Below are 15,402 nucleotides of genomic sequence, written 5' to 3'. Positions count from 1 at the left end.
CATAGGGTGACCCCGAAATAAAACTCTTTGGCTGCTTCCTTGTTTAGAGGGTGACGTGGTTTTCCTATATAAGATATTTAACATAAATTTAGCACTTAGCAGTCAAGGATAAAATGATTTTTTTAATATTTTCTCTATCAATGTGGACTAAAAAAGTTATCAAAAGTATAACAATTCTTTAATTAAGTCCGTTGGTACCTTTTTTTTTTAAACTATAAAAGAATTTGATAAAAGTATCGACTAGGGAATTTTAAATGACTATACAACCAACATGTTGAATAATATTATTTTATTACATACAAGAGATTTAGAGTATTACTAAAATACTGTTTAAACTTTACGTTTCAAATATTTATTTATATATCTACGTGATAAATTAATTAGTAAAAAAATAAATTGTCCTTTAAAAGGATTTTCAAATAAAATAAATTAATATTATTTTAATCAAATCTTTTCTTTTATCAAATTTAATTACCTTCATTTTATTACTCCAACTATTTCATTTTATTACTCCAACTATTTTAGTCAAATCTTTGTTACTAACTAATTTTGTTGTTGATTTTAAAATAATAACAATTATTATTATTATTATTATTATTATTATTATTATTATGACGATGACGATGATGTTTTTCTCATTATGTTTGTCCAACTTAATTTAATGCATCCTAATTAAAAAAACCTTGTAATTAATAAATAAACATAGAATATTAATTATAAAATTACTTGAAAACATACAACAATTTGAAGAAACAATATTTGCTGAGATGTGTATGAGTTTAATAATATTTAGGGTAAAAAATATTGTTATATAGCTATTATTTTCTTGAAAAGAAAAATAAATAATAAGTATAATTGTTTTCTCTCTCTAATAAAAAATAATAAAATATTGATAGGAGAAAGAGAAACTCACTCAACAATATTGAAGATTGAAAAACATATCTCATTTAAAGAATCCTAATTAAAGTATTTTTTGAAGTATTTAATATTGATATCGCTCTTCAAATAAGAAGTAAAATCTTATTTAAAGAACTTTTGGGATGCTCTTAGAGATGAAACTGATTGATGAATGCCATATTAATTGTTTAATTTTTAGAAGTGATAGTTTTACGAACATCAAATTGAAATATAGCAATAACTCCATGAAAACGAAAAACATCAAGTTCTCAGTTCCAATAACTTGCAAACTTTTTTTGTAATAAATTTTATTGGATTCTGAAAATACATCGATTAGGAAATTGACTTAGCCTAATAATCTCCAAAGAAGTTCACTCAATAGAAAACCCGAAAACATTGATCAATAAGCTCTTATGATCAACTTTCTAGGCTCTTATTAACAAGACAAAGGAAGTTTAATTATATAGGCCAAACAAAATGTAAAAACATCCAGCTTATTTTGATAATAATGCAAAGCACACATAAAGCAAGCAGATTGCAGAAGCAAACATATAATTAGTTGCAGACATCAGGATTTGCCAGGAGATAGGCTTCGAGAGCCTTGACCATTGCTGCTGATTTTTCTTTGCCGGCATTGAATTGCTCTTCTGTGACCTCCAACTCACCTTTGGTGTAGAGCTTGCAAATGGTCTTGCAGATTGATCCTCCATCAGGAGATGGAACCCATTGGTTATCGTATGAGATTTTCTCTAACTTGTCTGCCAAAATGGCGCCTTCAATAATGCTGTAGCTTGTTTTGAGATTCACTTTGTCTACTTCTTCAATCTTGTGCTTCACATCATTAACCTGTCCGCCTACATTTGGAAATTAATTTATGTACAATAATTAGCACTTTCAGCAATCTATTACATGATTTATACACTTCTAGCTTATAATCCACGGACTAGCATTCTCTGCTCATTTTAGCTTTCCATAGCTTTAAATCTTGAGCCACATGTATACTATTATTGGTTATATATGATTTTGATGCATTCTTTTGTTATTTTTGGTTTTATCCTCCACCAATCACATCCATTTTTGTGCTCGGGTGAAAGCTAAGATGAGTAAAGAAGGATCCTGGATTGTAATCCGCAGCCTGCTGTAGAATAAATTATTTACTGTCAGGTAAGTGGATGGTTAGTGAATGTTATCTGTCAAAGAAAGTTTGGATGTTTACTAAATATCTTAACTTCTGAGCTTTTAAAATTAAGTAGAAATACAATGATAACTTCTAAGCTTTAAAAATAGGTAGAAACACAATGATAAACATGCATATTCTAAACGACACTTAAAATTCAAGCAATGCAACAAAATATGTTTATTAATAATTAATTAACCTTCAGCAAAAGTGATCTTCTTAATGCTTCCAGCTCCTCCATCGCCTTCTACGACATCAATGTTCTTAATGGCATCTGGGAAAATCTTGGGGAAGAGTTGGTCAGATTCAAGGACCAAGGCCTTGAACATCCTGGCTGGGGGAACTGCATAAGTGTCGTTTGATTCAAAAGTGATGACACCCATGATAATCTTAATTAAGAAAGTTTGAAAAAGTTTGAAAAATGATAAAAGGAGGTAAATATATATAAATGAAGAGGACAAAGATATATAGACTGATACAGTGAGTTTCAATAAGCTTTTGAGGTGATGAGGAGATGTAAGCAAGGGTGTATTTATAGATTGGCCGGAGCTCTCTGAATTGCTTATATACATAAAATAAATGATTTTTTTTTTTAAACAAGGAAAGTATATTTAAACTTTAAAGGGGTGTTTGTTTGTGTGAACGTGACTTCTTGTCCTATAAAATGTTTTCCAGTGGTTTGTAATCACTTGTAAAGATGCTTCTGTTTGGATAGGGCGGAAAAAACAATGAAATATTCTTATTTTTGTCTTAATCCTGAACTTCTAGATGGAAAGTTAAAATTTTAAATTTAGAAAATATTTTCACATATACTTTCTATGTATTAGATATAAAAACCTAAAACCTAAAATTGTCTTCGTGTTAATATATTTGTACTTGAAAAAAATATTTGTGGGAGCGGTAATATTTGTCTCACTTTGCACTTTTTGAATGGCGGGATGATGTACAGGAGGTGCTCGGGCCTGCAACAATTTTGTGCAGGGTGAAGCAATTGATTTGCATGGTCACTAGAAGTCGAAGAGTCATTAGCTACTGCATGTGGTTGACTTAGGCATCCATTCATTTACAGATGGAAAAGTTGTGAATTCATTTGGATCCTGCGCAAGAGAAGAATTTTATTTGTCAGAACAAGGAAAGGTATTTTCATTTAAAAAAAAAATGTCTAGATATGTAGATACGGTTGGTATCGGGTTTTAGGCATTCATATCCTTTATGTAAGGGACTATAGCCTACAATAAATACAAGGATAAGATTTTTTATCAAATTTATGTTTGCACTAATCTCTTATAAGGGAAACAACGGCATCCTAAAGTCCTTAATCCACGATAGTCCGGAATTTTTTGAAATAATTTTTTATATGGGCTTCGCATACTACTAATAGCGGATAAAGGCATTCTATTTATCACATAAACGCGCGGATGCTAAAAATCCATCTACCCAAAACTTAAGGGACAGATAAGCACGAAATTAAGATCGTACTAAAGCTGTCTCTGCCATGTGTGTACGCTTTCTCTCGGCAACCCCATTTTTTTCAAGGGTGTATAGACAAGAAATTTAACTAGTAATCCCGTATTATTCAAGAGTAGAGAGTTGAATTCGCCTCCTCCATTTCATTGAAAAATTTTGATTTTTCTGTCCAATAGATTTTCAACCTATTTCTGAAATTTCACAAAATAATCAAAAAAAGTCAAATTTATTTTTTCGTGGGATTAACCAAGAAAAACAAGAGGAATCATCCATAAATGAAGCATAAAATCGATATTTCTAATTAGAAATAATAGTCCTCGTAGATCATCGCAATGTATTTTTTGGGAAACTCAGAAATTTTAGTCGATAATTAAAGGGCAATTTACAGTTTTTTCCTAATTGGCAAGAAACACATAAACTTGGCTTCTGAATCCAAGTAGAAAGACTAATGGCCTTATTTTCCTTCAAAGTTTCCAGTGCCCTAGAGCTTGCATGTCCAAGTCTCTTATGCCAGAGAATGAAGTCTGCTTGAGCGTTTCCTTTCATTGCATTAAGTGCCATTCGTTGATTTTCGTCGAAGGCATACATCTTGCCGCATCTGTGTCCTTTTGTCAAGATCCTGTCCTCCTTGCTCTTAACAAAAAAACCCACTTTCATTAAAATAAATTTTAAATCATCGATAAGCTGGCTAATAATATGAGATTCCTTTTTAAGCAAGGAACAAATAGGAGTTTATTTATACTCAAGTTACTGTGACTTGTTTTAAGACAAAATATTACCAATATGAGTGATGTGCAAACTGTTACCATTCCCCACAAATATTTGATCACGTCCTTTATAACTTTTATAAGTTTTAATACAATCAAGATTACCTGCATCATTTGTAATGTGAGTGGAACCACCAGAATCTGCTTAGAACTTAGGAACTTCATTTACGTTGATGTTCATTGCAGCAAAGGCATGCATGTGGTGCTTCCTTCTCAGCATAATCTTGGTCATACCCGTTTCTACAGACTGCTGCATTCTGGCCTCTCTTTGCACATATTTGACAAAAAACTGCATATTCTTGATTATTCTTTTTCGGTGGGTCTCGTGAATTTTGGCCATTATTGTACGGCTGTTGGTTCTCGTAGTTTCCATTGCTTCAGTCACCGTAATGGCCATTATTGTGTGGTTTTTGGTTATGATAGTTTGCATTGCCTCTGTGTCCACAATTTTGAGAAGGTCGTCTGCCTCGTGTATTCTGCCTGCCATGCCCCCTTGACTGTGATTGACTTGACTCTTCATCTTGCTGTACAATCACGGTTTGTTCATGATTCAAGAGAGCGTTGACAAACTGTTTGTAGCTCAGAAATGGTGGCTTCGTTAACATGGGTGTTTTGAAATCGGAATATCTTGACCCAAGCGCACGAGCGAGTTGGAAAACTTTGTCATCGTCACCGAGTGGTTTTCCAATAGCGGCAAGCTTGTCACACGTGATTCTGAATTTCTTGAGAAAGTCATCTAGTTTAGATGAACTTTTCTTCAGAGAATATGGGCTATCTTTTAGCCATGCTTCTTGCACTTCGGAATTGTGAGCCAGATATCACAGGCTGTTTGCAACCCGACTTTTGTACCCAAAATATCTTCATTCATCATGCTCCTCAACCAAGTTGCGAGCAAGCCATCATTGTGCTTCTAAATGATTAAGTCTGGATTAATATTTTCCTTTCCATGTTCTTTAATGGTTTTAGATGGAGGCTCAACATCAGCTAACTGGTGTTCAAGGCAAAGACTGTAAACAAGCGGTTGAACTTGAGAACTCCATATGAAATAGTTTTCAGAGGTAAGTTTCAAGGAAATTAAACTCGCACACTGATGAAAGTATTGTAATGAAAGAGATAGCTCAGATCTTGAACTTGAAATTACATAAAAATAATTGACTGAAACTTGAGAATACTTTTGTATAATTACATGTTCCTTAACTAAATTATATTATTACGGATAGTAACTAAGGCAGAGATTTTAGAGGAATGATTGTTGGAGGAGATACTGTTAACTTGAGGAATCATGATTTGTACTCATTTATAGGAAAGTAGTAATGCTGCTAATCTATAACACTGGTGGGAAGGGATTTTCTCCATGTGATGAATTGATTTTGCATGTGGTCAAAAGATAGCTACAGTTTAGAAAAATAGTCCCAGAGGCTCCCAAAGGTAGTAATATAGGTGGCTAAGGATTTTATTGATGTGATGAGTTTGATTTGCATGTAACTTATAAAAAGGATAATTACACCTCTATCGTTTAGAAAAATAGTCATGAGAACTTCCAAATTTTCAATAAGAGATATTAAACCTTCTTCATTACATTTTACAGTTAATTTAAATGGGAAAAAAGACATTTTAATGCTTTTGCCTTGTGTTAACTTAGAATTTAAAGATTCGGACTTAAGGCCATAATTTAACCAGCCAAAATTTTTATTAGTTCCTACACCAATTAAACACACTTTTCGCGCTCTACTATTATCTTCATCTTCTATCCTCCACACTATGAATAAAAAAAAAAAAACTTATCTTATTAAATATTTTTCTCCTGTTGCTGAACTGCAATCAATCTAAAATGTTAATAATCCGTGATTATGGAGGATGATTTACAATAACCAGTGCATTGTTGAAGTTTAAAAAATACTAATCCATAATATTTTACATTCTACTATTCTTCATCTTCATAGTCAGTGGGTCTTGGGTTTTCAAGGGCTCTGGCAAATATTTGTGGGTTTTTTTTTCCTTTTTTTCTTTTTTAAATTTTCGTAATCATTTTTAACCACTATTTTGCATGCTTTAACTGAATTGTGAAAATATTGAAAAGTGGGTTAGGTTTTGATGTTAGATGGTGGCAGTGGCAGCAAAATTGTTAATTAATGCTAATGAGTTAGCCACATTTTTCATATATTTATTTATTTATTTTAAAATTCCACGTAGGAAGGTAGTAAGTGCATCAGAAATACATAATAGTAAATTTTACATTTTTCATTGAAATTAATTGTAAAAAGTAATAGAAGCGGGTTTTAGTGTTTCTTATTAAAAACTTGAGAGTTTTTGTGATTATTTTTATACATCATAGGGGTGTAGTCATCTTTAATCCAGTATATTAAAATATGTATTTTGTTTATTTTTTAACTTGTCCTTTATCATATTAAAGTAGGAGAAACCTTAATATAGTTATGGTAAGATTTTATAATCCTGATGATATGCGCCATTTAATTTACAAATAACAAGCATAAATAGTATTAGTACTATTAATTAATTATAAAGATTTTGGCCCCATAGGAGCTGCAAGAATTAGCTAACTAATATGTTGAGTTTGATTAACAAAAATATTCAAGAAGAAAAAGAGCACAATTAATCAAATAGAGATATATAAAATAATACAATTTTATATCTATTGCCAAAATAATTCAGTCAACTCATATAAACACAATAATTTTATTTATTAATTAAGGACGACAAAATACATGCGCTAAAGAAAGAAGTTTTTTGTATATCCCACAAGATCTTAGTAGTTGACTAAACCAAACTTGTATTCACATCATTGATGGATAATAATATTATCCATCATTTTATTTAATTAAACATAATATAAAAGTATAATACTGTAACACCTAATTAACCAGTGTAATCAGGGTACCTCCCGTATTGAGGGACGGCAAGAAGATCAAGATCATTGTCATTTATTTTCTCATCATCAAACATACTAACTATTAGAATAATCAATGCACCCTCTGACCATTCTTTCTTACCTGAAAAATTGATGATAAAAAACTTATTCACAAACACATATATTAAAATTAGAATTATAAATTACATTCAATTGAACATGGCCTAAAAATTAACCTGTGTAAGGAGTTTCCATTTTCTTCAAAGCAGAAACGATCTCTGTTAGCTTCTGGAGAACCGCAATCAAAAGTGAGTAGGTGAGCCTGAGTGAGTCCTTATTTCTGGTTTCATGTGATATATATAGATCCAGTGGGTGCATGGATGTGAGGCAGCCAATATTAATGCTAGGTAAAGATAACAAATCTACGGCTGAAGTTTAAAATTTGGCATGTCCCACACTATTAAGGACTAAATCAAGTAGAATTTATCCATCAAAGACGTGATTGGACACTTGGATTGGACTCTCGCAGTCTTGCTTATCAATTTTTATCGTGCGTTTAAAAGTTTGGAATGAGCATATGTATCTTTTAGCTAAAATATTTTTTTAACTTGGTTTAATCTGAAGGAATTTACTTTTAAAAGAAGAAAAACGAAAAGAAATGATAAGATAAGATAAGAATAAAGATTATCTTAGAATATAGTAAATTAACTTCTTTTTTTTTTACTTTTCCCAATCATCGTCAGGATATTATTATTGTAAAAGTAAAGAAAAAATTAATAATAGTTGTGTACATAATTAACAGCATAAGTATTTTAAAGCATTTCTCGTGGGACTATTTGGACCCATCAAATTTCTCTCTATACCTATTTGTTTTTAAAAAATCATTATTAAGCAATTAAAAATTTAAAAATCTCACATTTTGCAAATTAAGCACTCAATTTCACTCTAATTTGAATTCATTTTTTGGCCTTTTCTTATTATATCATGATTCCTATTTCATGCTTTTTATATAGGAGATTTTTTTTTTAATTTTTTTTTAACTTTTGTATTTGGTAAAAATTTATTTCTTGATATTCATTAACTTAATTTAATGTCAGATAAGAACTTATTGATGTCTATCTTTCAATAGTGGATTTCGTTCCTCTTAGTTAGTAATACTAGTTATTTGCAGCTAAAATAATATAGTTGAATAAACTTATAAGAATATCTGAAATTGAGAAGCGAGAGAGAATCTGTTAATTAAGTAATCTTTTAAAAAAATTTAAATAATAAAATTCTTAACTAAAAAGAAGGTATAGAGAGGAAATTAGTAGATTCAAATAGTCTTATCTTTTTTTCAAAATTTATGGATTGATTAAACAGATACTTGAACCCAAAATATAGAGACTAATTAAACCGAAGCTTGGTGGCCAAAGTCTCTAGATAACAGCAGTTGTAATCATTTTGGCCTACTTCTCTTCGCTATCTGAGTAGAATTAGACTCGTTTAGGAATTAATCAAATGTTCTGGTTAAGGGTGTCAGGTCTGAACTATATTTAAAATTTTCTTACCATTTTCCTGAAATTAAGCTTGATGTGTCCTATTTTAACTATAGTTATTTCAAGTATATGTGGTTTAGTAAATGAGTAAATGACTGATATTCCAGAAATTTATCATGAAAATTTTTGTCCATGTTGATGACGGGCAGCAAGGCTACTGGGCCTAGTAGACGAGTACAAAACGAGGAAGAAAGTGAAAATTTTGAATTTAAATGTTTATTGAGGAAAAGAATGATTTTGGAATTAAATTCAGACTTGACGTTAAATGGCGGTGCTAAAAGGAAATTAGAGGGATGCTACTAGTCCTACTTTTCTTTCTACTATGAACATAATAGGGTTTGTGTGATAATTCTGAAGTCTGAACTACATAATTTGGTTATAGAGATTACAATTAACCTATTTCATCTAATATATTCTTTGCTTTACTATCCTTTTCAATTGTATTAATTTAAAAATTAATATAGGACGACATGGAAAATGTTAGTAGCAAATTAATTAATATTAATCTCTCTATATTTAAATTTTGAATTTCTATATTCATTTCGGTAATGGCTTCTATTTTTCACTAAAGTTGTTTAACATAATTTCTTATTCTTTCCCACCAAATGAAATTCATGTTCAACGTTATCTATATATATATATATATGAAACGACCCGCCCCGAATCCCCAGGCGAGTCTATCTATTTTCATCAAAATGGACTTGGTAATAATTCTATTTGTAAAGATTCTGCCAAAAATTCGGCAGAGTCTCCTTTATATATATAACACTTCCAATCTACAAATATAAATATAACACTCCCAATACAATTCAATATACAACAAACTCCAGTGCTCAACATCCTCAACCAAAATGCTGAGTTTTATATCTCCAGAATCTCAAAAGATAATATTTAACTAATATTAATATCTCAATTTATTCTTAATCCCAAAAGAATAATATAAAAAAAGTATACAATCCCAAAAGAACAAGATGACCAAGATGTCCTAACAAAAACATCTATATCTTTTAACACCATCATGTGGTCAAGACTCAAAATATATTTACAGTCGCTGGGTCGGTCTGGTGTACCTGCAACCTCCTGGTGAGGGGGGAAAATATAATAAAAACGGGATGAGTTTAAAACTCAGTGAGATCAGTGAGTGGATAGTAGTTTTGAAAATTAATTCTTACTTTAAAAGAAATAATTATATCATTTCCAAACACGATTTCATTAAATCATAAGTGAGAAACTAGTAATAAATCATTTAACTTTAAACCAGATTACTAATCATACAAATCATATCACAATATCATATAGAATACACAAATTTGAAAATCATCACCAAACAAGTACCCAGAGAAATAATCTCGTCGTATCCGGACCTCAACGGACAGGCAATGACGTACTATCTGGGTACCGCCACGCCCCGGAGCTACACGGATAGACAGTGAAATACCATCTCATATCTCATCATATTTGTGCATGTATAATCTAGTCCCCAAAGGACAAAACGCCCAAGCACACGGCCCAAAGCCTCTGTGTGTACTCAGACGGGCCCCAAAGGCCTGTATCTCATCTGTATCATCTGTAGCTCAATATCTGTCTGTATCTCATATCAGTATATTTGTAATCATCATATCGCATGCATATGCCCCCAAAAGGCAAAAACGCCCAAACACACAGCCCAAAGCCTCTATGTGTGTTCAGACGGGCCCCAAAGGCCTCTCATATCATCTCATCTGTATCACTGTATCTGGAGGGATGGGTACTATCTAATGATTTCAAAAACAATCACTATACTCATATTCACATACCTATATTTTAAATCATACCACATTTGAATCCACTTTTCTTATCTTGAAAATACTATCATGCTTATTCAAAGTCGATACACAAAATCATTAACCAAACATTTGAATAAAATACTAATGCGTGAATAAACTCCATTTCGAGAAATCATTAAATCCGAACATTTAAAATACTTATTTTGCAAACATGCTTTACTATCACAATTAACTATGAAAATATGTTTTGTATATTCCACTCACAGTGACGATGTTCACGGTCGGTTATCGTCCACGTCCGCAGACCGGTTCTCGCTCGCGGATTCTCCTAAATCAAGGAAACGACATAATTATTTTTTGTAAATCGGAATTACGACTAAATTTATGCAATAAACTCGAAATGAACATCTATCCATAATTGACAACTCCCGTATCCATAAAATTATTAAAATGCCCTTGAGTCCGTAAATCATTAACATACTCTGAAATCGTAAATCACCGAATTACCCTCGGAATCGTAATTACACCCAATCCTTAATTCTAGGAATTACTAAAATATCCACAGGCTCAGAAATTACAAAATTGCCCTCATAGTGTGAAATTACCAAAATGCCCTTGCCGGTCAACCTTCACCGGAATTTGGTCAACACTGACCAGAAAGCTCAAATCTAAAAGTTCCAATCACGCGGAGTTCAATGGTACCGGCGGTGAGCTCCAACGCGCGGTAACGACGCCGGAATCTAGCTCGGCAGTCGTGAATTCCAACAATCGACCAGCGGCAAAACAGTGACTCTCGGTGCCTATGGATGGTCGGAAATGGAAGAGGGAGTCATGAGGAACAAAAGCCAACCGGTGGTGTCACCCAAAACCGGCGAAAATCCCGGTGGAGTAAAGTGAAACAGTCGCGGGTTTTAAGCTTCGATCGCCGGTGTTCCGGTTGGTTTTCGGCGACGAGGATGGCAGGGAAACGACGGTCGGCTTCTAAGCTTCAGATTGGTACCAAGCTCGGCCGAAACGGTTGCTGGAAATGGGAGATATGGCCGGGTCAAGGTCACGGGTTTTGGGTCGGGTTTTCGGGTCTATAGTTGGGTCGGTTTGGCAACCTGTCTCTCACTCTCTGTTACACGTGCATATGTTTCCTCTGTTTCCAGCTTATTCTTTTGCTTTTACTAATAAAATCCTTAACCGCCAAAATCCTTAACCGCCTCATTTTATTTTAAATTCACATATGTTACAATATATATATATATATATATAGAGAGAGATATATATATATTGTTTAGGATCTTGAATTTATTAAAGTCCGAGAAATATATTAAACTACAATCATTACATTATTAAACCACATTGTTTAATAACTTTTCTAGATTTTAGTAAAATCCATGATTCTAAAGTAAATTGGAACATTTATATATATACACTTCAAAAAATTTTGGCACACGAATTGATGTACCAAATTTATTAATGATTTTCTATCTAAAAGGAATTAATCTAAAATAAAACGTTTATCATCAATATCTTAATTTAAATTAAAAAAAAGCCTAATTTTGAAATTTTGCTTGAGGCCTTAAATTATATTGAAGAGCGTGAACATGTAAAATAATAAAATGCAAATAGAAAAAGAAAATTTTTTTTATAAACATAACAAAATCTAAATTACGCACTTATTTGTTTTTATGTCTGAAGTTTTAATATACCTTAATTTAAGATACTTTTAAATTTTGCCTTGTTTGTTTTTGCATCTGAATTCTTATTGTAAGATATTTTCATCTAAATGAAAAAATTAAAATTTTTTAACGTTTATTTAAATGATAAAATGTTTGAATGAAAAATTAATTTTTTTACAAACATCGTCATTTAAACATATTTATTTCATACATATTATGTAAAATCTAATAATCCTTTATTTTTTCTCTAATCAAAAAGATTTTTTTTAATTAACTATAATATTGTAAGTTAGATGTCGTATTAGAATTTCTCTTGATCTCAATTTTTACTTAGTATAAAGTACCAAACATACAAATTCAATTTGAATTTAGGCATATTCTTTTATTATCAGATAAAAATAAAAAAATAATGTTATCAAAATTATTTTCCACAAATTATATATTAAATGATTACCTTATATATTTTTATAACATATAAATAGTATTATACTAGATAACATCATAAATATATACCTATTTAAACTTCCAGATATATATAACACTTTTGAGGACATAAGTGTTAAAAAACTAGATTTAACATGTTTTGAATTCATAAAAACAATTCCATATGGTTATATTATTGCTTTCAGTGTTAGTTCAGTCATGTTATTATTTGTGGTTTTTTTTTTCCTTTTTAGGTTGTTGCCTTATTCAAAATTGATTCATGTAAATTACTTCAAATCGTGTTCGTAAATTATATTGCTATTGTTGGGTTTTCTTATGTACTAACATGTTATTAATTAATTATATATTTTGATTGAACAATCATGGCTAAGAAAAACAAAGATCAGGTTTATGCATCAATGGATTCAAAAAAGACTTGTAGACCATCAAGTGGTGATCAAATACGAAGAGTACCGAAGATGAGAGAAGGGTCTGATCATCCATATAAGCAGCAGTTGAAAGGTATGTTGATGAAGGTTGTGGTGTTCAAGCCTTTAATTAATGAAATTCAGTTTTTAGTATATTTTTAATTTCAATGTTTTATTTTGTATACATATTACATTTAAGAAAAACAAAAGTATTTATAAAAAACTCTAAAGGAAAAATCAGTTGGTCAACTTTCTATTTCACAAGGTAAAATTATATAATTAAACTTTATTTGTCACATGATTTATGTAATAATGTTGAAAATTTGTTCCATTATATTCTGATTTTATTTATGCTTTATATTTTGTTTTTATTTTATTTTAATAGAGATGGCAAGAAAAAATAAAACTCGTCAAATCTTTAATAGAACTTGTCAAATCTCCACTTTCTATAACCGAATTGAGGTTGGTGTATCATATCATGCTGTGATTGATGAATTATTGTTGAGTGTTGGAAAATTCATATTTATAAAGGATCAAATCGTCTCCAAGCTTCACTAACATTTTTATTTTTATGTATTTAAGTCTTTTAAACTTTGATTGTGTGTGTTTTGTTATAATTTAAGTATTTTATGTATTTTAAGGGTATTTTGGTTATTTCACCATTAATGAGATGTTGGATAATAAAATGGATATTATTTTTTAGCTCAAAATAGCTAAAAAACTCAGGAAGAACACAAAAGAAAAAATTATAATTTTAGAATTTTGGTGGGATCCAGATATCGTGGCATTGACTAGATGACGTAGCACTGATCGACTGACGTGGCACTGATCGACTGACGTGGCACTGATCGACTAACGTGGCAGTATCTTATGAGATTGAAAAAATGTTGATGTGACTTTGAATGATGATGTGACATTGACTAAGATAATATAGCATTGACGGATGATATGACAACATAATATTAGTCAGTAAATCATCTTGTGGCGTCGAGTACCAGCAGCTGACGAGATATGTTTTAAAGACCATAATTCAAACAGAGAAATTAATTTAGTTTCTATTTTATAACGATTTTTTTATTCTAGTTAAATTTACCATTTGTTTTTTTTATTACCTTTTTTTTTTTTATAAGTATAACCTATTAACTAAAGCTAATGTTGTTTTATACTTTTCTACTCACAGCCATGACAAGAAACCCACTACTCATTCTTGTTCATCTAAAAACCGAAATAATTCAGCTCAACGATGTCAGAATACTTTACAATTGCAAGATGTTCCCACAGATGAACGTGCAAGCACAAATGGTAATTTTTTAGCTAATTGAATTTACTATTTATTAATTTCAAACTACCAATTCTTCATTATATATGCATGTTGATTTATAGGTCAAGGTATTACTGCCTCCAAAAAACAGGAAAACGGGAAAGGCAAATGTAAAATTGGGGAAGGTAGGCCTGTTGAAGTTTACAAAATATTTTATTTACATAAAATAAGAAATTCACAATGCTGCAAGTTGATTAATTATATAAATTAATAGTAAAATCATCTCTTTTTGTATTTCATCACATGTATGTAATCAAATCACTCTCTTAATTATGTTCAATTTTCAAATTGTTATTTTAGGCTTATTACTCCTTATGCTATACGTACAGTAGGTGATCTCTTTAATCTATAAATTAATGGACCTTAGATTACATTTTTTGAGTACCCATAAATAGAACTAGACCGCTTGTTTAACTGATTTAAAAATAAGTTCACATTTGATGGTCTTAAAGAGGAGTTGAACGCTGCATTTTCTTCTCAAGTTAAATAAAGATTTAAAGATGATATATATGAAGAGTATTAGAGATGAAGTCCTCAAAATATATAAGACAGATAGGAAGCATTATTCTAATCGCCCAACAAATCTTCAGAAATCTGTATGGCATCAAATGGTGGAAAAGTGGTTGAGTGAGAAATGGCAGGTTTTATATATTAATGATTGCTAAGGGTCCGCCTAAGTTACATTTATTGTAACTTACTGCCAGCTTGTAAAACTTCGTTTAGCCCCCTATACTCCATATTATTTATAATTTATTTATAAGTATTATAAAAATTTCTGAATTATAAAATTTCGTTTAACCTATTACACTCAATTTTATTTTATTAAAACCCTAGAGTATGAATTCACCCCCTATAATTTTAAATTTCTAAAATAACCTCTATTTAATTAATAACTATTATTTTATTATAATCATAAATATAATTATATTTTTTAAATAGATTATTATTGTTATTATTAATAACAAGAATAAAAAGTATTATAATTAATTAATCTATTAACAATAATTAATAATAATTTTTTCATTAAATTAATAATAATAATTAACGATACTTATTATTAATAATAATTAATTTTTGAATAA

The 15,402-nt window shown here is 30.6% G+C and overlaps 1 protein-coding gene and 1 long non-coding RNA gene across 2 annotated transcripts; both read right to left on the bottom strand.

The window, feature by feature from the left end:
- Positions 1–1,452: 1,452 nt before the first annotated feature.
- LOC18033322 (major allergen Pru ar 1) lies at positions 1,453–2,457 on the bottom strand. The gene is made up of 2 exons (XM_006419402.1): positions 2,274–2,457; positions 1,453–1,751 (listed from the first exon to the last, which is right to left on the bottom strand). Exons 1-2 carry the CDS (start codon positions 2,455–2,457, stop codon positions 1,453–1,455), a joined length of 483 nt encoding a protein of 160 aa, XP_006419465.1.
- A 7,061-nt stretch (positions 2,458–9,518) lies between these two features.
- On the bottom strand, positions 9,519–11,646 carry LOC112097567. The gene is made up of 3 exons (XR_002905102.1): positions 11,087–11,646; positions 10,746–10,809; positions 9,519–9,795 (listed from the first exon to the last, which is right to left on the bottom strand). It is a non-coding gene; the product is annotated as an uncharacterized LOC112097567 (long non-coding RNA).
- Positions 11,647–15,402: the final 3,756 nt, after the last annotated feature.

This window comes from Citrus clementina, unplaced genomic scaffold (genome assembly GCF_000493195.1).
Source record: "Citrus clementina cultivar Clemenules unplaced genomic scaffold, Citrus_clementina_v1.0 scaffold_9, whole genome shotgun sequence".
In the NCBI taxonomy this organism is placed as follows: Eukaryota; Viridiplantae; Streptophyta; class Magnoliopsida; order Sapindales; family Rutaceae; genus Citrus; species Citrus x clementina.
Note: the sequence above shows the minus strand (reverse complement) of the source record. Positions and strands in the feature narration are given on the sequence as shown.